At 39.6% G+C, this 24,391-nt stretch overlaps 1 protein-coding gene across 2 annotated transcripts in view; it reads right to left on the minus strand.

Annotated features, from left to right (window-relative positions):
• Nucleotides 1–2,487: 2,487 nt before the first annotated feature.
• LOC107194220 overlaps nucleotides 2,488–24,391 on the minus strand; it is a 105,497-nt gene continuing 83,593 nt past the window's right edge. For both annotated transcript variants that reach the window (XM_015583811.1, XM_015583810.1), the window contains exons 2-6: nucleotides 19,147–19,224; nucleotides 9,452–9,633; nucleotides 9,166–9,364; nucleotides 8,871–8,977; nucleotides 2,488–2,613 (exon numbers count right to left, since the gene is read on the minus strand). In XM_015583811.1, coding sequence (XP_015439297.1) covers nucleotides 2,488–2,613; nucleotides 8,871–8,977; nucleotides 9,166–9,364; nucleotides 9,452–9,633; nucleotides 19,147–19,224 — 692 coding nt within the window. The remainder of the gene's footprint in view (nucleotides 2,614–8,870; nucleotides 8,978–9,165; nucleotides 9,365–9,451; nucleotides 9,634–19,146; nucleotides 19,225–24,391) is intronic.

The following is a 24,391-nucleotide window of genomic DNA, read 5'->3' on the forward strand; positions in this document are numbered from 1 at the left end:
TTACATATTCTTTTATAAGTAAGAACACATTCTTTTGTACATAAAAATGTTTTTAGCTTGTCTAGCATATACGTTAGACAAGTGCTTCTGGCTATATGCGACGATACCCCTCGTCCACAGTGACGCTTACTTGTACATACAGTTCCGTCCGCAAAGGGTTAAAGCAATAGCGCGGAATCTTCTGCAAAATGAATAGAAAGTGGGAAAAAGATACTACTAGTATTATTCCGCGGTTAAACTGTGTAGTAATCGAGACCTTATTGTATCAATGTTCATTATTTTTAAGGATTGACTTGTCACAATAAAACCACGTGCCTCTTGCGGTTGTACAGTAGGTTCTGAAATCAAGTGTTCTATTTATTCCATATTTATTTTTCAAGTTCTAGTCGATTATTACTAACCTATGCATTTTTTGTAAATAAGTACGCTGTTGCCTGAAGTATAATGGACCAATTTGAAACTAATAATGTGACCGACCAGGCCGTCATTGCATTGTGACGAAATCTATCGTAGGTACTTAAAAACCTATAACTGACATCGAATGTACCCACGCGAAACGTCTATTGACAAACACAAAGCAGGCTTGTACGTGATATTGTTAATGCACTGCTTCTCGCATGAAATAAACATATTTATTGCAGTCTACACACTTAGTTGGGCAAACGACTCAATTAAGTTTGACGGTAACATTTATTGCGTGACAGGTAGGAATAGTAATGGATGAATGAACTTAATGATATACAAGCCACTATAATTCTATGAATTTACTTTCCTTATGGCTGATATCATAATACGATATAGATATTGACAGCGTTTCTATAATATAAAGTGATCCGTTGATGAAGATCCTCACTAACAAAAAACAATTAACATATTTAGGGCAATTAATTTCTGATTCGCCATGACCATGGTATACACCAGTATTATCCTCGAAACACTGTTACTGTGTTAAGTTTCCTATAGCCCCATGTACCTTTAGAGTGGAACAACTGAATATATGTTACTATTTCGGCTACGAAGTAAGCAGATATTACAAATCCGTTATTGTACTGCCCGCGCCCGTGACTAACCTGGCTAATGCGCATCGGCGTAATCTAAGCCCTCGCGTCAGGCGTTTTTCACCCATATTTTTAACATTGACACAAGCCTGAACAAAGTTGAACAAAGGCTCTGACGCAATTTTGTTACTCTTAATTTACGTCCCAGTTTGACAGACAATATCACCCATTAAAATTTCTGACGCATGCTATCGAACAGCTTATATATTTAAATCACATGTAACATCAATAATCAATCAACTAACTACTTTAAGCTTAATAGCCAGTAGCATAAGATGGCTTGCCTTTGCGCAACAGTCTACTATTCGTTTATCATATCCATAGTAATGTCGAGGGTTATGAAAATCGAATAGCAGAAAGCAAAATATTGAGTTTCTGTCGATTTTCATTAAAGATGAACTTCGTTGGACCATAATTACGTGATTTTTCTAGGGATATAGCACTAGAGTAGCTATTGAAACAGGGTAGCTATTTAAGTGATTTTTAAAAAATTCACTTAAACGACAGGAATTTAGGAAAGTGTCTACCTGTTTAAAAGTATGAGAAGTTAGGCGTTTTGTGGACCGATGTGGTTCATAATCAACCTAGCCAGGAGGTGTATCCGTATTGCGAATAAATAGTACACATATAAGCTTTACTTTCAACATATAGCTTTTCACGAATGCCCACACTCGACGAATAGGTATTCTTTTCATCAACAATATTAGCTGCATTAGTAAAAACTTTACACCGCGTTCCCATGAATCGCGGCGTGGAACTTTGTATTTTGTGTTTCAACGTGCAAGCGGCTATTCCGATGAATATCAGAAACTAAGCTAGTCAATTAGGCCTCCGTTCTATTGGAATTGCCTTTTGCTTTCCTGCTTGGTGCTTCTGTCGAATTCGATAGACTTGAAACATATTTGGGTGACAGACCTCAGCTGGACGTAATAGTTTTTCCTACAAAATTGATTCTTTAACTCTATGTTACTGCACAACAGAATCACCAAGTACCAGACCTTTCGTAAGCTATTTCACGGCTCACACTCGATTATAAATATTACGAGTCTATGCGAAGGATTTCTAGAAAATCCTCCTCTCAAATGTAAACGTCTGATCAATCTGAACTCTAATCCTTCGTTTGTTCTCCCTGTTCCAAGATTATTACAACGCTTCGAAATTTCATATGTGACAGATTATCGAAAAAAATTAAAAGGGTAATGTATATGGACACACAACTGATCGCCTTATAGAATTTTGTATCGATTCAATCTAACCAGCCTGTTTTGAAATTATAAATTATCGATGAGAAGTCTATCTACGAAAAAACACAAGAAGTCGTCTTAGCTGCTAAGTTGTCTTGCCCCCTTCACCAACGGCCATGCAAGTACCTTTTGTAAAAAACATTTTACATAGTCATGCGTGGCGAACGGTGGAGGGGGTCTGGCCGCTATGCTTGGTCCACTTCGTGACAGACCTCCATATAGTCCGGGTTGTGCATTATATCCTTTATCATGTCCTTTAAGATAGGGTAACGGGGGAAGATCGGATACACCTTCGAGTTATTGTATTCCACCTGCAACAAATAGTGCATTAATTACGCATAGATATCATATACTCGACTTGAACCACATACACTAACAATAAGACAAGAGTAAAAATTATCGCTAAACCGTTAGATGCCAAGATCCTGCATAATTGGCAGTTTTAAAACATACGTTGTGTGTCCAAAAAGTAATGAGAATTATTCTATTGTAAATTGTTTAACTAAAAGATTTTACAAATCAATGTTATGTCCCTCAACGTATAATCCTGGGGAACGCAAACAACGCTCCCAGTGCGTCTACCATTCTCAGTAGCATTACTGGGAATTTTCAACTGTGAAGATGTTCAGAGACTGTATCATGGTTTCTTGTATTTGGGCGACTGTGCCGAAATGGTGCCTTATGAAATGTGTTTTCATCACAGGGAATAAATAAAAGTCACACGGAGCTAAGTTTGGGCTGTAGAGTGGTAAAAGTTTTACCTGACAATTCATGATCGCTTGAGGAAGGAAGTTGTGCGTGATGAGATCCCCAGTTCATGGATCATTCATTACGATAATGAACAGAGTCACACTTTATTGTCTGCCAGAGAGTTTTTGGCTGGAGAACAAATTTCACTCCTTCCATATTCACCATACAGGTCAATCTTGGTTCCCAGTGACTTCTTTAATTTTCTAAGATGAAGACATATTTGAAAGGGCACCATTTCGGCACAGTGGACAACATGGAAAAGCCACGATACAGGCTCTAAACACCGTCACAGTTGAACATTTTCAGCAATGCTAGGAAGAATGGTATAATCACTAGGAGCGTTGTGTAGAAGTTTATATTCGATGAGAAACATCGGTTTTATGTGTAATAATAATAAACGTAATATCATAGAACGTACAATTTCCGAATTGGAATTTATTCGAAAGTATAATTCCTACCACTCCACTTTAAAAGAACATTCACTACATTAATGTCATTATAATATTTTGAGCAACCTGAGTAATGGTTAGAAAACTGACTTCATTCGATCATGCAATAGTAAGCCTTTGTATTGTAAAGGGTATAAATAAATTATATGTCATGGCTGTCAGGGGTGATTCAACACCTTTATTGGTGGACATTTGTTATGTTACGAGCCAGGGTCGCGAGCAAAGCGAGAGGCCGGTGGTGTAGGTTTTCAAGGAATACGGTTTATCAGTTTGTTAGTTAGGTGCGCGGACGAATCTGACACGAAGTCAAAGAGTCGCTAGGATGATGGAAAGCGAGGACAAACCTGATGCGAAATCAGGGAGCCTCTAAGGATGGAGTTACTTGTGGACGGACCTGATGCTAAATCAAGAACCAGTTGGATAGGTCAGGTTTCGTGGACGAACCTGATACGAAATCAGGGAGCCGCAGAAATGTTAGTTAAACTTCGTAACTTGTTTTATAAATTTAGATACAACTCGAGCGGTAAAGTTGTATCGTGTGGGAAAAGGTCAACTACGACTATAATGATTACCAAACCAATAAATTTTTATAATAAAATTACTCACGTTTATTATGGAATATTACTTGAATATTACACAATCAGTCTTTGGTATAAGTATGTGTAGTGTAGTGTTGTCGCGGTAAAGTATTAAGTGTAGTATTATCGATTAAATGCTCGGTGTTAACGCACTGGCAATGCGGGGACAAGGAGCTGTTTTAAATGAGTACCGAATAGAACTGCAATGGAACTCGCAGATTCTATAAGGTTAACTGATGATTCGAAAACGAACTTAAGCCCGATCTCACTGGATACAACAAACTCTTTACCGGATATAATACGTCGTGACTCTACAAGTGATTGTACCATTCTAGCCCCGGGGGGTTAAAATGAGAGGATTTACATAGTCCCAAAACTGGGTGGGGTTTCATTAGAATTTCCCTATAAGGAAATTTTAACGGTCGCAAGTGAATCATGATTCTGTCTCTGGTTGCTATCCAGTTGGTTGAGATTACGCACCCCCCATTACTTGAGGAATAAACAGACGTAATTTTAAGGCGTTTTCCGTTGTCAGGCGAGCGGTTGAATACGATTGAAAATGAAAATTAATCTCCATACGTAACAGTCAAAAAACTGTCTGCAAAGTTGTTTATACAAATGAAAATTAAAATACTGTTTTTTTTTACTTGAACATATTCTGCGCTTTGAAAAGAGAAGAAGCTTAAAGGAAACCATATTTCGCAAACAAATACTTTGCCCAGGAAAAATAATTAAATATTCATAACGATGTGATTATATACAGGGTATTTCACGTAACTTGACCACCTTAAATATATCGCTTATTTTGTATGATAGAAAAAATATTAGGGGAGAAAAATATTCTGTTCGAAGGCGCCAATACGGTGATGGGCCGAATTGTTTTCTCAAGGTCATTTTTTTCGAGATTTCAAGGTCATCGAATTTTTTTTTAATGGGATTACATATTTTCACTACAATACTCTTATAGCATATAAAAAAAGAAATCCAACGAGGTGCAATATGTTGACCTTCACGTGACCTTTAGCGAAAAAATTATGAAATGTTTGTCAGTAAGCTCAGTACGCGTTCGAGGACGGTAAATGAAGGAATTTCAATTTCATTGGAACAGTCTTTAGTTAAATCTTTATTTTACAAGGTGTTCAAAATGTGCACCATGAATCTGGATACATTTTTGGAGGCGGTAAATAAATTCTTGCTGTACATTTTTAAGTTGCTCTGCAGTAATTGATCTACATTCATGTAGAACCCTTTGTCGCATGTTTTCTGCCGATAAAAGGAGAATACGAATGTCTGTTTACAAGCACAAGGGACAATTACACGGTACACTGTTCCAATGAAATTGAAATTCCTTCATTTACCGTCCCCGAACGCGTACTGAGCTTACTGACAAACATTTCATGATTTTTTCGCTAAAGGTCACGTGAAGGTCAACATATTGCACCTCGTTGGATTTGTTTTTTTATATGCTATAAGAGTGTTGTAGTGAAAATATGTAGTCCCATTAAAAAAAAATTCGATGACCTTGAAATCTCGAATAAAATGACCTTGAGAAAAAAATTCGGCCCATCAACGTATTGGCGCCTTCGAACAGAATATTTTTCTCCCCTGATATTTTTTCTATCATACAAAATAAGCGATATATTTAAGGTGGTCAAGTTACGTGAAATACCCTGTAGTATTACACTAAAAGGCATGGGCCTACCTCTACTCTGCCGCTTGGTAGTATTCCTAAACCAACACAATATAACGTTCAAAGGGATAGTAGACTTAAAAAGGTGCATTGACTTTTCTTACTTTTCACTATCAGATGATTCACACAGATGATAATAAGAAATAAACGGGGATAAGTTCCCATTAGTGTACAAAGGTATCGGTGCTGAAATAGTTACATAAATAGGTATACATATGTTTGTAGCAGACAAGTCGCGTATTTTACAAAATTTTATATGCCGAATTTTTGAAGCTGCATATGCTGATACCAAAAAAATCTAGGCGAGTACAGTAAGAGTTCTCAGTAACACATATGCGGTTTATTGGATCTGATTTAGCCATTGATGTCTTATAGCAGGCATGGAGATTTACCAGCTCAATGAGTTGAGGACATTGAGTAAGGTTATTAAAAATCTTAAACAGGAAAAGAAAGTCCGCCATAATTCTCCTAGACTCGAGATATCGCAGATTCAGCCGAGACATGATTGGGTTGTAATCGTGGTCGGTAACAGGCGTACTTTAACCAAGCTTCTATGCAGCGAACCGCAAGAATTTATGCTGCACCCTCTCAATGAGCAGTTTATATTTTAATTGATTTGGCGACCAGATGACAGACGCATATTCTAAGTGAGGTTTAACTAGGGTGCAATATAATAATTTGAAGGTTCGGGGACTAGTAAAGCTCAAAGTACATCTCTTAATAAATGCTGATTTCTTGTACGCATCGCTAACAATACGCTGGTAGTGGGGAGAGAAGTTTAAATGCGATCTGTAGTGGACACCAAGGTCGCAAATTTCTGAAATCTGGGATAGAGCCACATCTGTAAGTCTGCATTCGAAATTTATCGAGCATGCATTCCGTGAAAAACGCATGAGATAGCACTTTGTATAGTTAAATGCCAGACAGTTGATATCACACCAATGTTCTAAGTTACATAGATCACGTTACAATAGATTTCAATCTTGACGGCACTGTATTTGTTTGTAGATCTTTAAGTCATCCGCATACAACAGGAACTTACTAAAGCGAATCACTTTAGACAAATCATCGACGAATAGGATGAACATAAAAGGACCCAGATGTGATCCTTGAGGAACGGCGGATGTTACTTTAATTGGAGCTGAGTATGAGTTGGCAACGCGGATAATCTGTCTGCGGTCGAACATGTAGCTCGAGAGCCAAGACAGTAAGGGAGCGCAAAATCCCATCGACGGCAGTTTCGATACAAGAGTATTGTGAGCAACAATGTCAAATGCCTTTTTAAAGTCAGTGTACACAGTATCTACCTGGTTGCGACGATCAAGATTGGTTGAGAAAAAATTACAAAAGCTGGAGAGGTTCGCAGTTGTTTTGGCATGAAACCGTGTTGCTCGTTACACACCAGATTCGTAATAATGGGCTTAATACTATCTACAATTAAACTTTCGAATAGTTTAGGTACATTTTCGGTACATTTTCTAATAGGCCTCGTAGTGTTTCCGACAAAAATGTGGAGTATGTTTGACCTGGTGATGATCCCTCAATAAAGTACGGTCCAATGATTTGGTGAGCAATCATGCCGCACCAAATATTCCCTTTCCTCCGGTGTTGGTGGTCAATTTCACATGGCATGTGGATTCTGTGTTGCCCAATAATGCATATTTCTTGTATTAATATCCGCAATTTGTGACCGTGGCTTCGTCAATCCATAAAACAGTCTGTACAAATGTACCATTCGAATCTTCCATCTGGTGCAACAACCATTCACAGAATTGTACGCGTTTCCCAAAATCTCGTCCATGTAGCTTTTGATGTACTGACAGGTGATACAGATGAAAGTTATCCGAATGAAGGAGACGCACAACACTGTTTTGACTAATGCCTGAACCACGCGAAATCTTCCATGTACTGATATGTGGATTATGGGCAACAGCTGCTAAGGTAGAAGTACGACATCCTTCTTCATTTACAATTTTACGACGGTTACGTTTCTGTACGATAAAACTGCCATGTTCTTGGAGCCTTTTACTATGGTAAGCCTTACAAAGATAAAATGTGATGGTTGATTTCGATCAGGATACTTAGTTTGGTATAATATCTTAGCTCTCGTAGCATTTTCATCACACGCGCCATAAATAATTATCATATCGTACTTTTCTCTGTTACTGGACATCTTACTTTCACGTTTACTGAGCTACTAAAGAGCTACTAAACTCAGCTACATCTCATACTCATGATGTCTAACGTGTAACAAAGAACGTGTTTACAAACATGACTTGCCGTCGTAAACGAAGTTGGATTAAAAAACTGAAGGTGACCCTCATATCTCGATAAAAAATCAAAATAACAAAAAACAGCACTGTATGCCCCCTTGGAAACCATGCAACATTTGTTTAAATAACTTTTTTGTACAACAAATAGCTTACGAGTTATTTGAAGTGGTCATGTTACGAGACTCACCCTGTATATAGGGTGTGCTAGATGTACACATCTTTCGATTATTATCGCCGTTACTTTTAGAGATATCAAAACAATTGATTTACAAAAGTTATTGAGTATTCAAATATTTTATTAAAACAATATTATATTCACCGCAGTTTCTGTAATGAAAAATATGTGAGTAACAACGCGACACCATATGCATTCCGTTCTTTCCTTGCTGGACGCAAAGTAGCGTGTGTGCACGTATGTGAGATGTACATATGAGTGAGGGACGTTCCTATGTCACGTATGTCGGGCGTGCCAGAATCGAATGTCTATTGTAGTTGGAATAAATGTTGTTGTTAAATCGGTAGATCGTTCTTCTTGTGTCTATTATAGTATTACGGACTCCTGTGGCGGCATAAAATTCCATAAAATGATATATTCTATATCGCGCTGGGCCTCTAGCTTGAGACGACAGATTTGTCACCGAGGAAAAAATTTCTTTGCGTTTCGTAACCTTGTAACGCATTTAGCAAATAATCTCATGTGTTTAATCTGCTATAACGTTGCGAAGAGATAGAACGAAAGCGAGCTTTTTTGGCACGTTTACCGGATTATCAAGTTTTGAAGTATATTGTGGATAGAAGGATGATATCGTTGCACTTCATCATAGATACCTTTAAATCTCGGATGAGGTTCCTGAGACCAGTATATCTTTTCAGCAGTCTGTAGAGATCGTTGGTCAACTGCGTGTTCTCTGCTTCGATTTGGGCTGTGGTCATACCTGCTCGCGTTAATAATGATTTCAATTATGTCGAGTTTAACCACCGGGTATTGAATTACCTACGTAGATACACTTATTAATCTAAATGTTCGAACTTTACGTAATATTCCTTTATACTGGCAGAGTTAATCGATTTTTGAAAACTCAGTATATCCAAACAACTAATTTTTGTTGTAACTTCAACTCACCCTCAAGTCTTTCGATGCGTTCTCTTTTGTTTTCCACTTCCTCGGCCAGGCGAGCAGTAGTTTTCACACCTTCTCCGCTTTTGTGACTTTTTTCCATGATAGAGCACGCGCGCAGGACAAAGGCGGGTACTGTTTCCTGCTTTTCCTGCTTCGGTATGTCCACCAGGGTCCAGTATTGGGTCTCTAACTTGATCACATCCTAGAAATACAAATCCGCCAATACATTACATTGTTGGTTCGATTGAGTCCTACTATTTCAAACACAAATGTTTAATTGTATAATTACCTTGATCATAACTTTCAGAAGGTTATAACGTTGAAACACATTGCGAACCTGTTTGCTGTCAGTGTATTTACACATTAACACAACGAGAGCACGTTTCGCGATCTCATAACTCCCCTCCAGGCGTATCCTTACAATCCTTAACCTTTTGTTTGTCTCAATCGCCTCTTCCTTAGTCTGTCCACCTGAATTAACAGAACGGATAATAACAATGAATCTCTCAAGATGCACCCGTAATCCTGGGATTTGTAGCAGCCACGCATCCCTTAAGGAGTTCGGGGGTACGGCCCCGATGGTAAGCCAAAAACGATAGGATAATTTTGCAGATGGTTTTACAGAAATTTATGAACTTATATAAAAATATAACATAAGGTACGTGTGATGTGTATAAAAAAGAATGAAAGAAATTTGTTTAGTATTTTTGAATAAAAAGTAGCGGCACAATAGCTGCACTAACTGTACGTATTTTCCATTTGAGTGATTCTCCGTGAAAGATTTCACGTCCATACCATTGGACCTAGAACAAAGAACACACAAAGTTTTATGACAAAACTTTTGTCATTTACACACTAAATACCCATGATTTGTGCAAAATATTGAAAACTCTTTTTGCAATTAAGAGATTTGATACATTATGGTAAGACATTTTTCTGCAAAAAGTAACAATTGTTTTTAAATGTTCGCCGGTTCTTCAAGTCAATATTTTTTCGAAACCTTGGGTACGTACATCTTTAGTATTTAGTCTGTAGGTAACAAAACTTTTTTTTTTCTGTTCTAGGTCCAACGCTGTCGACGTGAAAAATACCAACCGCAGAATGACCCAGTGGAAAATACGTCCGTGCGGGCGGCTAATGTGCCGCAATTTTTTATTCAAAATTTCTAAACAAAATTTGTTTGTGTTCTTTTTCACACATATCATAAGGACCCTAGGACACATTTTTAATAAAGCTCATAAATTTCTTTAAAATCACCTCCAAAGTTATCCTATCATTTATTGCTTGTAATCGTGACATTAACCCTTAAGGGAGGCTTGTCCAAAAAGATTGCCCTAGTGGCAGCATTTTTCCTTACGGCTCCGTGGGCCGTGAATTGTGTTCGTGCGCTCGCACAAGCAACGGGAACCGTGTATGTATACGTGATGCACGAGAGAGACAATCGATTTCGTAGGAACGAAAGTACGCCTCGCTAATTGCACAAATGAAGTTATCGCGGGTATAGAACTCACGGGTAGACTTCACTACAGGGTGCTCTGGTCTGTATAAACACCAATAAACACCATACGTTGAAAGCATTGGAAGTTTAGAAAATCTACGATTAAGACAGACGCCGATGCCAACACACAAGATGGCTGTTTAAGTCACATTTTGTCTAATATCACACGATATAATGGTTTTCTCGTCAAAAGCAGAGCAGACCACCCTGCACACCACTATCACATTATCGTGGAAATGCTATTTCTGTCAATTTATCACTTTTGGAAGTCACACATTGGTTTCTACGATTTGACGCGTTCAGAGTCAAGAATATCCAATGGTATACTTCGAGGGATTCTCCGCTAGGGGCGCTTATGATATATGTCTGCCACTTTGGCCATGTTACCATCAACATCAATAAAACTACAAATCAGTCGGTAAATGTAACCACAGACGAGGTGTAAGAATAGACATTTCATCCAATGTATTTTTGTGACACACTTTTCTGGGGTTACATACCCAATTTCCATTTTAGTGTCACTACCCACCGCAGATTCACCCTTCTCAAAACGTAGAAGTCGCTAAAATCATTATTTAGTGTCACTACCCACAGCAGATTTACCGTTCTCAAACGCTGGAGTAACGAACGCCGCGAGATGGCGGAGAGACGCGAACTGTCTCTCGCTGGCTAAATCGACCGGTGACAACGATAAGAACCGCGGGCCGCGACGATTCGGTAGTGACTCATGTTTTACGAGCCCAGACACCGTTCACACACTACGGGCACCGCAGTAAGAGACATTTTTTGTTCCAAGTCAACTACCGTTACATCTCCACCGACCATTCCACCGGGTCCGAACTACCGATCGGTTCTTAGCCCGTCCACCAGGCTCAGACTTCGGTTTGTAATAAGTCGCCATTCCTCCGGGTGCCAACTACCGTTCGGTTGATAGCCCGTCCTCTAGATTTAGACTTCGGTCTGTAATAAGCCGACACTCCACTGGGTCCGAACTTTCATTCGGATCGTATCCGCCTGTCCTGCTCAGACATTATGGTCTGTTTCACTAAAGAAGAGCCCTGGAAGGTCTGCCCAACTTTTCGCGGTGTTCTCGCGATAGCGACACGTCTGCGACGCTGGTGCCTCTCTCACTTTTCGGGCTTGGCTCATGACGTGCGACCGTCGACGTGAGTCCTCGCCTACGGTCGTCTGTCTCCATCGCACGTATTACAAACCTCTCGAGAAGGACCTACCTACAATCTCAAGGAGTGGGGACTGCGTTCGGCACGCGCCCGTCAATCACCCATTGTCTAGAAATGGCGGAGAATGTTGACGAGACGCTGAACGTTTTTACACGTCACAGTTAAAATACATGAATAAGAAAAAGTTTATTTCTTTTGAAAGAATGTATTGTACCCAAATATTGAGCAATATATTAAAAGCGGATTAAGTTAATACATAAGTTTTTAAACGCTACATGTGGAAATCGTAGGGCAAAGAAAAAAGTTGGTTTACTGAGCGTCTGAGCGAGAGGCTCTCGTAATGCTCATGCCGAAGCATGGAAAGAGTCACACACTGTCATTGGGACCGTGACAACGTCGCAGGAAATACGCAGCTCACGTTGAATACCCACCAGGCCTCGCGCCGAGGAGAGGAAACCCCTCAGGGCTCTTCTTTAGTAGAACAGACTATAGTCTGTGGTAGCCGCACTACCGCCGACAACCTTCTGTTTCCGTCGAAAACTGTCCGCCGAAGACCAGCGAGTCTCCATCGGTATATTAGGTCTCTGCGAGGGAACCGATAACCTCCGCGTAACAGGGTACCCGCGCCGTGGAAACGTACCGTCGCGCCGTACCGCGTAATCGATCGGACTACCGTACCGATTGCGAGCGAAGATGCAGCCGCGTAAAGAATTTATACATTGACGTTAGCCTAACGGCAATAAACTTGTATATACCATAGATACCAACACATGTCCGTTTATTTAAACGACACTTGGCATACCGACTGAGTCGGCTCTCTAATCCTCTCGCATTCATCGGCGACGTTCATCGCAAATTATTAATTATATTATAAATTATAATTGTATTATTAGTTTTTTATATTTGTGTAAAATATAAATTATCATTGACACTTTGATATGGTTTTGAACCTCTGTTTCGGAATGAAAATGTAAGAGACGCGTTCGGCAAAAGTAAATAGGACAGAGCGCTTCCGCACCATACTGCGAGCCTGTCAACGATCGCGTGCGCCCAACGCCGATTTGCTAGTTTCGTCCCTGAATTTCGCGACCGTGGTGCGTTAACGTATTTATGGAATCTGCGCAACTCTGTTCAAACTATCGATCATCTATCGATAGTTTTGCGGTGATTGATATTCTTGGAACCAATCCGGCGCTTCTCCGAAAAATCCTAACGAATTGCAAACTAAAACCAGTAGAAACTTCGCTGCTCGCCAAGCATTCTGTCGTGAACCTTTGTAGTAATCGCAGATCTTAACAAACTTCTCATATTTCAACTCGTGCGTTAATTATCGCAACACCACAAGTGTTATATTTATCGCTCTCGACGCTCGAGTACAATTGTGGCGATAATCGGCGATTAGTGTAAACGATTTTCGTGATCGCCTAGATTTTTCGTGTACGGAACTCTCGATCACCACTTCGCGGCTCTCCAGTGCCCACTGAGTGTAATCATGCTTTCGTGAGACATTGTTCAGGCTCTTAACTATAAACTGTTCCGGCCAGACTCAGGTGTGTTTTTTCGCTGCAACACCACCTTCACTTCGTATCCCTTTCAGGGCGGTCGTTTCAATCCAATGATCCACTCGGCCCGCAATAAACTCGCAACATAAACAACCGCATTGAAATAATCTGGAGTGGTAGCAGTACTGTAATCGACCATAATAGCGGAGCGCCAGGTTCTTTTACCATCTAGGGCTGACTTCACCCCTCCAACGTGGATGAGAACAGCTAAAAAAAAACAGGTACGGTACGTTGGTGGTCCTCTTCTCTTCGGACCGCTTTTGCAAAGCACGTGTTCTCGTATAACGTTGGTTTGTTTTCACCTATATCGTGATGTGGTGGGTAAGAAACTCACAATGTAACGATGCGAAACTGCGTGGAGGTAGAGGAAGCCCTTTCGGAAAAATTCTCTCAGCCCGTTAGCAATCGGGCAACAGAGATGTTCAGTTCACGGGAGTATCACGCAATGTTCTGGTGATACGCACAGAATAACGGATATGCGGCTGCTGCTGTGCAAGTGTTTGGCTGCGTAAAGCATCTGATAAATTGAAAACAATCGGCCCCTTTCGGGGCCACCAATTTTCGTAACATAGGAACAACAGGTTCGAAGAAAAATAAATTAATTGATCGTCTCAGATGATCAGTGTTGATGGTCGCGAAGTAAAGTGAATGCATATTCGGTAGAATAACCCTGACGCATTTGATGTTGCGATCTTTAACGTCGGCTGGTGTCGCATACCTGCGATCACCTGTGACATGGATTCTACCCTGCCATAAACCAGGGATGGAAAAGAAGCGAACCGCTCGTTGCGATGCAGTCCTTAAGCGGTCTTTAACCGGAAGCGCCACTCAGTTTGGGGTTCGAATCGTGAAATCGCTTCCATAACAGAATCGCTCGAAGTACCTACCACCGGTTCTTTTTTGCGAACCGCTTCTCCCTGTAAATGCCTATCTGTAAAGCGGTATTACAACCGCTTCTTTGGGTTTCAGAAGTGCTTCCCGGTTTACCTGTCTGGCACTTCTCCTAATCCAGGGAGGGAAAAAGAACAGAACCGGCTCGTTCAGGAGCGGGTTTTCACCACTCAGATTCCGTTCCGAATAACGGAAGCGATTTCACAACAGAATCGCTCTAAAACCGCTCCTATTACCGCTTTCATGAATATCTAAAACTTCTAAAAGTGTTCATTTGGCCGAATGATTGGACGAAAATTACGGCATGTCCTAGAGATTAAATTCACTGTCCTAGTGTTTGGACATAACATTCAATAAATTATTCAAAGCTAATTGTTAGTAGTAAAACATAATACTTTTCTTTTATGTTGTAAAAATTCAAATAAAAACGTAACAAATGTAATTTATAGATCCTTTAATGTTTCCTTTACGGGGTACATCTGCGGATACCCGCTATGCTTAGGAAGCTTAGATACTAAAAACTAAGAACTAAAACCTATCTACTTATTCCACCGTCTCCCACCGATCTTTCGCACGCTCGTCTCTTTTGTCTCTCTCTATCTCTTCGTCGCTCTGTGTCTCCGCCCCTTTTATATCTCTACCCTTTCCTCCGTCTCCCACCTCTTTTTCTCCTTACTCATTCCACCTTTCCCTCCCACTTAAACTTGCGACCTCCGCTTCCGCCGTTCTCCACTCTTTCTCAGTCATTCGCACTCATTTCCACCTTCCCTTACCCTTCCCTTGACTCCCAATTCCCTTTCCCTAATCCTCTCCATCCTCCTCCTTATCCATTCCCCCCCCCTTCCCCTCTCCATCCAGCACTCACCTTACTTTTTCTCCTATCCCTTTTCTCTCCCTCTTCTCCCCCTCACACCTCATCAGCACGTGCTCCCAATCCTCCTCTTCTTCTTCACATACCCTGCACCTATTCTCCTCTGTCCCCAACCAGTACCTCCCCCCTTCATCTCATTTCCCATCCTGAACCTTATTTCCCTCCTCCATCTCTCCTCCTTCCACCCCTTCTCTAGAGACCCTGGTAAGCATTCCTCTCTAAACTCCCTGTACCTCCTGTTGTATCTCAATTTCGTGATCCTCTCCCAAATCTCCATCTTCAGTATTTTTTTTCCTCCCTCTCCATTCCTTCTCATATCCTCTCCATTCTTCCTATCTCTTTCGCTCTCACCCCCTCTCCTCCATGAACTCCTTCCTCTCTTTTTCCCATACCGATTTCCCCAGTCCACTTCTCGCTCTCTCCTGTATCTCTCTCAGACATCTTCCCGTCCAAACTCCCCCTTTCCCTAGCGTCCAACCCCATGACCTATCTCAAATACTTCTCATGCATCCTCTCTATCCGTTCTCTCTCCTTCCACCCCCATATTTCCACCCCGTCTTCTCGCCACCGTCCACGCCATGGTGTCGTATAGCCATACTCATACTCCTTTTCCAGTTTCCCGCGAAAACCCTCTTCCTAACCCCCAAACCACCCCCATCGCCCCTGCCGCCTTCCTTTCCCTCTCACTTACATGCCCTTCTTGCTTTCCGTTTCTCTGTGTCCTGTACCCCAAGTCTGGGTTAGGTTATATAAAGCTCTAACACCTTCTCCCTCAGATATCTCTTCAACTCCTCCATCATCAGCTTCAACCCTCCTTCATCCTGCGCCACCATTACGACATCATCGGCATATACTAGGCTGAACAGTCCTTTCCCCCCTGCTATCACCCCTCCTTTTCTCCTCTTCTCTAGCCTTTCATCCATGTCCGTTATCAGGAGTGAGAAGAGCTTAGTGTTCAACGGGCATCCTTGTCTCACGCCTCTCATCGTCCAAAACCGTTCCCTACAATACTTTCACCTTTCTCACTGTCTCGCTATACCCCTCCCTTGCCCCTCTATCAACCCACCATTTACCCCTCCCTTTCTCAGCGTCTCCCATAGCAGCCGCCTGTTTACCGAGTCAAAGGCTACTTTCAGGTCCACAAAGAAGGCAAACATTATCCCCCCTACCTTCCCTACCTCCCTGTTCGCCAGGTAATTCAACACGTATATGTGGTTGATTGAACTTCCTGTACGCTGCCTGGTTCTCAGGGAGCATTCCTTTCTCCTCCATCTCCATTTCCAGTCTCTCCTCCAGGACTTTCACGTAGACTTTGTACCCCACACCCATCAACGTGACTTCTCTATAAGCCTCTACCCTCGTCCCCTCCCCTTCCTTCTTTAGTGGTACAATTATCCACCCATATTTTCAAGTAACCCACTCTCACCATCTTCCCCTCCCTCCTTTCCCTCTCTGCCTCCCTGTTTATTATCCACTCCGCCTTCCTTTCCCTTTCCGTCAAGTCATCCCTTATTGTTTCCGGCGTCCTTCCCAGTCACCTTTTTTCTCTCATCATTCAAGAGTCTGACCTACGCTACTAGCCTTCCCTTCCTTTTCTTCTTGCTGAGGGTTCTTACGTCCTCTACCTCCACCTTGACCCCTATGTCCCCTAACAGCTTCAGTGCCACTTCCTTCCCTTCTCCGTCCATCCTCAGCCCTCTTATAATTATATTCTTTCTTCGCTTCTCTCTTTTGCTCCCTTTCCACGACATTTTCCATTCTCACTATCCTCTCATACCACCCCCGTCCTCCACCACGCCCTCCATCGTCCCCATTTCCTCTATCCTTTGTCGCATCACTTCCCATTTCTCCTCCCTGACTTCCATCCTATTCATCCTCTTTTCCATCTCCTCCATCCTCCTGTTCGTCTCCTCCATTTCCTTTTCCCCCCTCCTTCCCCATTTCCTCTATCATCTTCGTCAACCCCCTTCTTTCTTCCCTCATTTTCCTCATCTCCTCTCTTGTTTCCCGCCACTCTCCCCTGATCTCCCTTATCTCCTCCCTTAACGCATTCAGCGCTCCCACCATTCCCTCCTCCATCTCCTTCTGCTTCTCTGGTGACCTAACCGTTTTCGCACTCTTCTTAAACGCCTCCAACTCTTCCTCACCTCCCTTCGCTTCCTCCCTATCCTTCCTTTTCCTCCCCCACAGCCCCTCCACGCTTCCTGACAGGCTGTGCGCCCTTTCCCCCCACAGCTTTTCTACATTTGTTGGCCTGCCCCTCTTACTCACTTCCCCTTTTCCCTCTTCTCCCTTGTCACCCATTCTGAGCCCCCTGCTTCCTTCTTTATCAGCTGTCTCCCTGTCACTTCTCTACTCTCACTCACAAGTGTCACTGCCGCTCTAGCCTTTCCGCCTTTTCAACTCCTTTGCCACTTTGTTCGCCCTAACCTCACTTTTTCCACACTCTTATTTTTTGCCCTTCCTGCTCCCACGCCACTGCTGCCCACCCCTACACTGCCTTCGTCCTTTTTCCTCCCTCTACTCTGTACACACTCCACGAAATTTTTCTCTCGCACACGCTCACTACACTCTCTCTCGCCGCCGGAAACGGAAGTCCAACAAATTTAATTTAATGCAATAAATAAAAGAAATAAAATAATAAAAATTGTGAACTAAATATATAAATGTATACGTTATAAATTAATAAATAAATAACGCTTAGTGAAAATTTCAATGTATTATTATGTGTATGTTATATATTTGGTGACAGCTTTGAAACATTTATCTTTATACATTAAGGAAATTGTGCATTAAAAACAAACATAGTCGATTTAACTGTGGTTTATTATAAACGTTGTGTACAAAATATATATTTTAAATAAAACAAAATTAAAATTAAACAAAGTTAAACAAACTTAAACACAATTAAACAAAATTAACAAAATGAATATTATACCTTTCTTTTGAATACTTTTTGCAACTTTCTTGGCAGCAAATTTTCTTCTTCAATCCTTCTTCTTGAAAGACATATTGTTATAAAAAATGTCCGAAACAAAAGAAATAAAATTAGAAGTTGATTTTTAATGAATGTTATTCAGTACGCGAATGGCTTAGGTTTCAGTAGTGTCAAAATAAAATGATATTTATGTACGAAATATGTAAAAAACAAACGATTTAAATAACAAACGACAGCTGATAAAAGTATGATTTCATTTCTTATGTTTTTTTTATTTGCTATTATACGCAGTTTCTTGCGATGCATGCCGACTTGCTTGTTCGGAGGTTCGTAGTACAAGCGCGGCGCGTAGCCAACGCTACCGCAGGAGCTCCACCGGCAGACTCATGAGCTGATTGGTCGGGGTTTTTTGTTAATATCTCGTTAACGAAGCCGCAGATTACATTTTCGCTAAGGAAAAAGTGGTTCCAAATCACCCCCCGAGTATCCCATTTCCGGGTCGAACAACATTTTTGTTACACCCTGCATAACCATTGGCCGACGAGAGAGTTGTAAGCGGACTTACGCAACCGCGCAGAGTAAATAGAAGATAAGGATCAGGCTTCTCTTTCTGTTTTTCATTCACTGTCGTTTTTTTTTGGTAAAGTACAAAAGCAAGTTACCGAGGTTCGGGCTACGAGCAAAAACAAATTGTGAGGTGCTAAAACGATCACGGCGTAAGATGTATATTTCAAACAGGCCTCGATTACCGACCTCTCATCGATCCATTACTATTCTAGACTTAGAACGTAACCTCATTTCTTCTCAACTGCCAACGATTGATTGTTTTTAATTATTATTTCATTCCTGATACAAATCTCGATTGACACATTAATTAAGAGCCTTCTTTGATAAATACTTTGCTTCATGCAGGAACAGAAAGTGTGATGTCAAAATCATTGTTAAGGAAAATGATTTTCAGAGAAAGTGTGCCTCGAGTATCTCGAATAGTCCAGACTTGAAAATTGTATTTATACATAATATGGTACTTAACGAAAACTTACTTGAAGTTCCTTCGTCCTTTACGTCCTGAACGATCCTCCGCACGCTTTGTGTAAATTTACAAACGAGATTCGAACCCGCTGAAACAAACAATTCGACAATTATACAAAACTGTGTACAAAGATAACAATGAAAAGTAAATTAAATAGTCTTATAATCGATTAAGCGATAAATAATTATATCGCACAATAAAAGGAACGCTCAATTTTTGCCGAAACATGGCTGATAGAAACAATTATAACTTCGTAACAAGAAAACATATATGTAACAATCATTCTGTACTCGTTTTAAAGCATGAAGCCTCTACTTTTAGAATCGTTTATAGTTTTTCCCATAAAGGTTTCTGCATCATGTGGGAGACTGGAAGGCAAAGATGCTTTTTCGTTTTGAACATTTTTCAAATTCAACCTATTCCACAGAGATTAAACAATTTTTTGGGGACTAAAATCACCACAGGAATGAATGAAAAGTGCGCCGCCAGTATTAAAATAACTCGTTTTGAACATTTAGGCACTCACACGCTAAAAGCACTAGGTAAATGTATACTATAATCACACACATTATACGTATACAGTAAATACATACATACTCGACACATACTAAATTCACACACTAAACACGTACACATTAGGTACAAGTCCGTCCGTGCAACCTCCACGTCGTAAGTCTGGGGTTATTGTAATGCTGAAGATTCATGCTTGTAGGATCGGTTGAATTTGAAAAGTTTTCCAAACGAGAAAGCATCTTCGCTTACCAGTCTCCCACATGATACCGGAACCTCTGTGGGAAAAAAGCTAACTAAGGATTTACACTTTAAAATGAACCCAGAACAATTGTTGTATGTTTTCTTGTTACGAAGATATAACAGTTTAAATATTAATCATTTTTCCGCGAAAATTGAGCGTCCCTTTATTTATTGCGGGACAGCGTATTTCTGTCTACATTACTGAACATCAATGGTGGACACGGTTAATTTTGCTAAAAATATTTCAATTTCGTAGATATGTACATATAAATACTAAATTAGTGAAATAGAAAATGGTAGTTTACTTGCTAGTGTACCTAATTCTTCATCTCTCTGTAATGACGTTCTTGGCAGCATTACATAAAACGATTCATTTCGTTTGAATGCAAGCTTTCAGACCTAACTCTGTCCCAATTTTAAAAATATGAATTTTAGATATTAATAGAAAATACGTTGCTTGTTACAGAACTCCAATGCAATGTAACATGCATATATGTCGTCCTTGTCTGACGCAATTGTGAGGCATCGCTTCAAGGTTGTATCATGTGTGTAAACACGAGACGAGGAAAAAATAGAAGGGAACGAGAACAAGTAGAGTAGCGTGATGGAATGATCGGTAACGCGAGGAACGTTTAGCGGACGACTGTTCAATGTGTAAGGTCCGTCTAACTTTGTAATTGTAGTTGACATTCCGTCGCTGTAATCTGGCCTGGATGCATGCGACGAACTGATTGTCTGTGACTGACTTTGACCGAGTGTTAATCATTTCTCGCTTCGTTGATTCCGTGTAACGTCATCTTTATTCGGCGAGTTGACACCGAAACAGAATGGTATTTATAGTAATACACATAAATCTGTTTCTGTAATTGCACTGTTGAAATTGCCATCGAGCTTGTAAAAAGAAATGGACACTATTATGTTATTGTGTTTTGATTTTTATTTTAACCTTACAATCTGGTGTCCAATTCAATTCAGTTTTTCTAACAACTGTCTATTGATACAGAGATGCACACGCTAATTCATAAATATTAGGACATTTATCGAACATGAAATGAATGTAATAAGGAATACGAAATTGACGGGTCGGATGCAATAAGGGAACTAGCGCTCGAAAATGCAAAAAAGTATTGTCCACACGCTACAAAAGATTGGAAAATTAATTGTCGTTAAACTGGATTTTACAAAATATAGTGTTGTAAAGCTCACGACGACACACATTTTTTTATGTACAGTTTGGTTATCCAATCATTATTATTCTAGATAAAAATTATAAACGAAAAATTTGTCTTCGTCTAAAGTTAATATTTTTTGAAATATAAATTGCGATAACTTGAGTAAATCTGAACGGATCGTAATGGGACTTGAAACAATAAGTTCAAAAAACTCTAGCGAAGCCGTAAAATGTATGAAAAAGACCCTTATGTTAAAACATGTAATAATATTTCAATACAATGTAATACGGGACAGAATCTATGCATTCCAACATTCGCCGCCAAAAAGTATCGAGGCAATTTTGAGGTACATGTAACTTGCATCGAGAAAATTGTTCCCTAATATACAAGGAACTTTTTCATAAAGTTTTACACTGATTAATAAATAGGCGTAGAACGTATGGCAATATATGAACTTCGCGCCGCACCAACAGACAGCAGCCACGTGCACTGCCCTACCTAGCACTCGCATTAAGCTGCGTCCCCATTATACCGATCGGCAAAACCGATTGAGAAAACTGAACATATGGGAATATGTCATCGGCACGTGCCAACAGGTTGCGTGGCATAATGAGGACAGAAAATAGGCCAATCGGTTTTGCCGATCAGCACAATGGGGACGCAGCTTCACACTGCAAAAACATGACTTATTATTATATGATTATTCGTTACAAAAGAATATTGCAATATTATATTCCAAATATTTATTAACATTTTTATTACAATATTTATTCGCGAAAATGTTTATAAGGTATTTACATCACGTTTTGTTTCTGCACTTTTATGACATTGCAAAAAAGAAAAGGTAGACGAAAAGATAGAGAAAAATGTCATAATAGAACAGAAATAAATCATGATGCTAATACCTTATAAACATTTACGTATATAAATATTGTAATAAAAATATTAATAACTATTTGGAAAATAATATTACAATATTCTTTTGTAGTGAATAATCATATAATAATGAGTAAGTCATGTTTTTGCACTGTAACACGAATGCTAAGTAGCGCAGTGTGTACGCGGATGCTGCCTGTTGGTGCCGCGCGAGATTCATATATGTATATCGCCATATCTTCTAGAATTATTTATTAACAAGTGTGAAACTTTGTGAAAACCGTCCTTGTATATTAAGGAACAATTTTCTCGCTGCAAGTTACATGTACCTCAAAATTACCTCGATACTTTTTGGCGACGAATGTTGCAATGCATAGATTCTGCCCCGTATTACATTATAGTGAAATATTATTACATGTTTTAACATAAGGGTTTTTTGCATACACTTTACGGTTTCGCCAGAGTTTTTTGAACGTATTGTTTCAAGTCCCATTACGATCCGTTCAGATTTACTCAAGTTATCGCAATTTATATTTCAAAAAATATTAACTTTAGACGAAGACAAATTTTTCGTTTATAATTTTTATCTAGAATAATAATGATTGGATAACCAAACTGTACATAGAAAAAATGTGTGTCGTCGTGAGCTTTACAACACTATATTTTGTAAAATCCAGTTTAACAATACTTAATTTTCCAATCTTTTGTACCGTGTGGACAATACTTTTTCGCATTTTCGAGCACTAGTTCGCTTATTGTATCCGGTCCCTCAATTATTGACAGACTGAAATTACTATTGTTTAGAGGGACTTATTGCAGACTTATGCAAATATAAATATAACAGGATGTTCTAATACATATGAACGCAGCGTACATTCAACACTAATTGTAAGAACTACAAGTAATTTTCCAATACTTTGCTGCAGTCGAAGTGTAGGATTTTGTGTAGAGTGATTATTGCAGACATGCCTCTTACAATAATCAGATGTTGAAGCATGTTTGTTACCGTTCCCTTGTTAAGATATACAACAAAAACAATAAAAGGCAGACGTTTTAAAATAAATATTCCGACTAGTCGGATACGTCTTGTTTCTGCAGAGCGTTTGAAGGAACTACAGTGGCCGCCCGTTTATTGCATATTTCAGGGCTGTGGAGGGCCAGAATTCCAGGAATTATGCAATAAACGTGCGCCAATTACCCGAACGCTTTCCCAACTCGTCCGTTTAGTTGTGCGACTCAGCTATATATAGGGTAGGCTGGATATACGCACTCTATGGACATCTTAATTATCTCGTTATTTTTAGAGATATCAGAAAAGTTTATTCACAGAAGTTGTTTAATATGGAAAGGACTATTACTTAGCAGTAACAATTTTTTCGTAAGTGGCAAATCTTCATAGTTTTCAAGATTAATTATGTTTTCTCTTTAATGATATTAAAACATTGTGGAATAAAAATATTTTTTTCCGTAGATGGATCCTTCTAAACATTCTGCGTAATAAAATATTAAGGGGTTATGTGCAAAAAGTTAATAATTCGTGAGATATTTTATATACAAAATAGGAAATTTGTCACAAACTGTTAATTATTTCTCGACTTATAACAAAATTATTTCTGCAATGTTATGGACCTTCTCATACCATATAACTGTTGTGAATAAAGTTTTTTTTATATCTGTAGAAATAATGGAGATAATTAAAGCGATCAATGTTGCTGGGCTATTTTTTTTAATGCACATATGATTGAACAGACGTTTCATTTATTCTTCTTTACTGAAAACAATTTTAATGAATAATATGAATTATATTGTGATATGCATACATAATAATCAAAATTACTGAATAATTCCTTTGAATGCACATATGATTGAACAGACGTTTCATTTATTCTTCTTTACTGAAAACAATTTAATGAATAATATGAATTATATTGTGATATACATACATAATAATCAAAATTACTGAATAATTCCTTTGAATGCACATATGATTGAATAATAGTTTCATTTATCCTTCTACATTAAAACCAATGTAATGAATAATATGGACAAAATTGTGACGTACAAAATGATTCACAACTATGGTCTGTTTTTCGAAAGAAGATGTCTGGGAGGTAGGCCTGCCCCGGCGCGTGGCTTGGTGGGGATCCGACGCGAGCTGCGTATTTCGTGCAACGTTGTCACGGTCTCAATGCCACTGTGTGTCTCTTTTCATCCTCCGACACTTCGGCACGAGAGCCTCTCGCTCAGACGCTCGGTAAACCAACTTCCTTCTTTACCCTGCGATTTCCACGTGTAGCGTTTAATAACTTACGTATTAATTTAATCCTCTTCTAATATGTTGCTCAATATTTGGGTACAATACATTCTTTCAAAAGAAATAAACTTTTTCTTATTCATGTATTTTAACTCTTGACGTGTGAAAACGTTCAGCGTCTCATTTCCAGACAATGGATG

This window comes from Dufourea novaeangliae, unplaced genomic scaffold (genome assembly GCF_001272555.1).
Source record: "Dufourea novaeangliae isolate 0120121106 unplaced genomic scaffold, ASM127255v1 scaffold33, whole genome shotgun sequence".
Taxonomy (NCBI): domain Eukaryota; kingdom Metazoa; phylum Arthropoda; class Insecta; order Hymenoptera; family Halictidae; genus Dufourea; species Dufourea novaeangliae.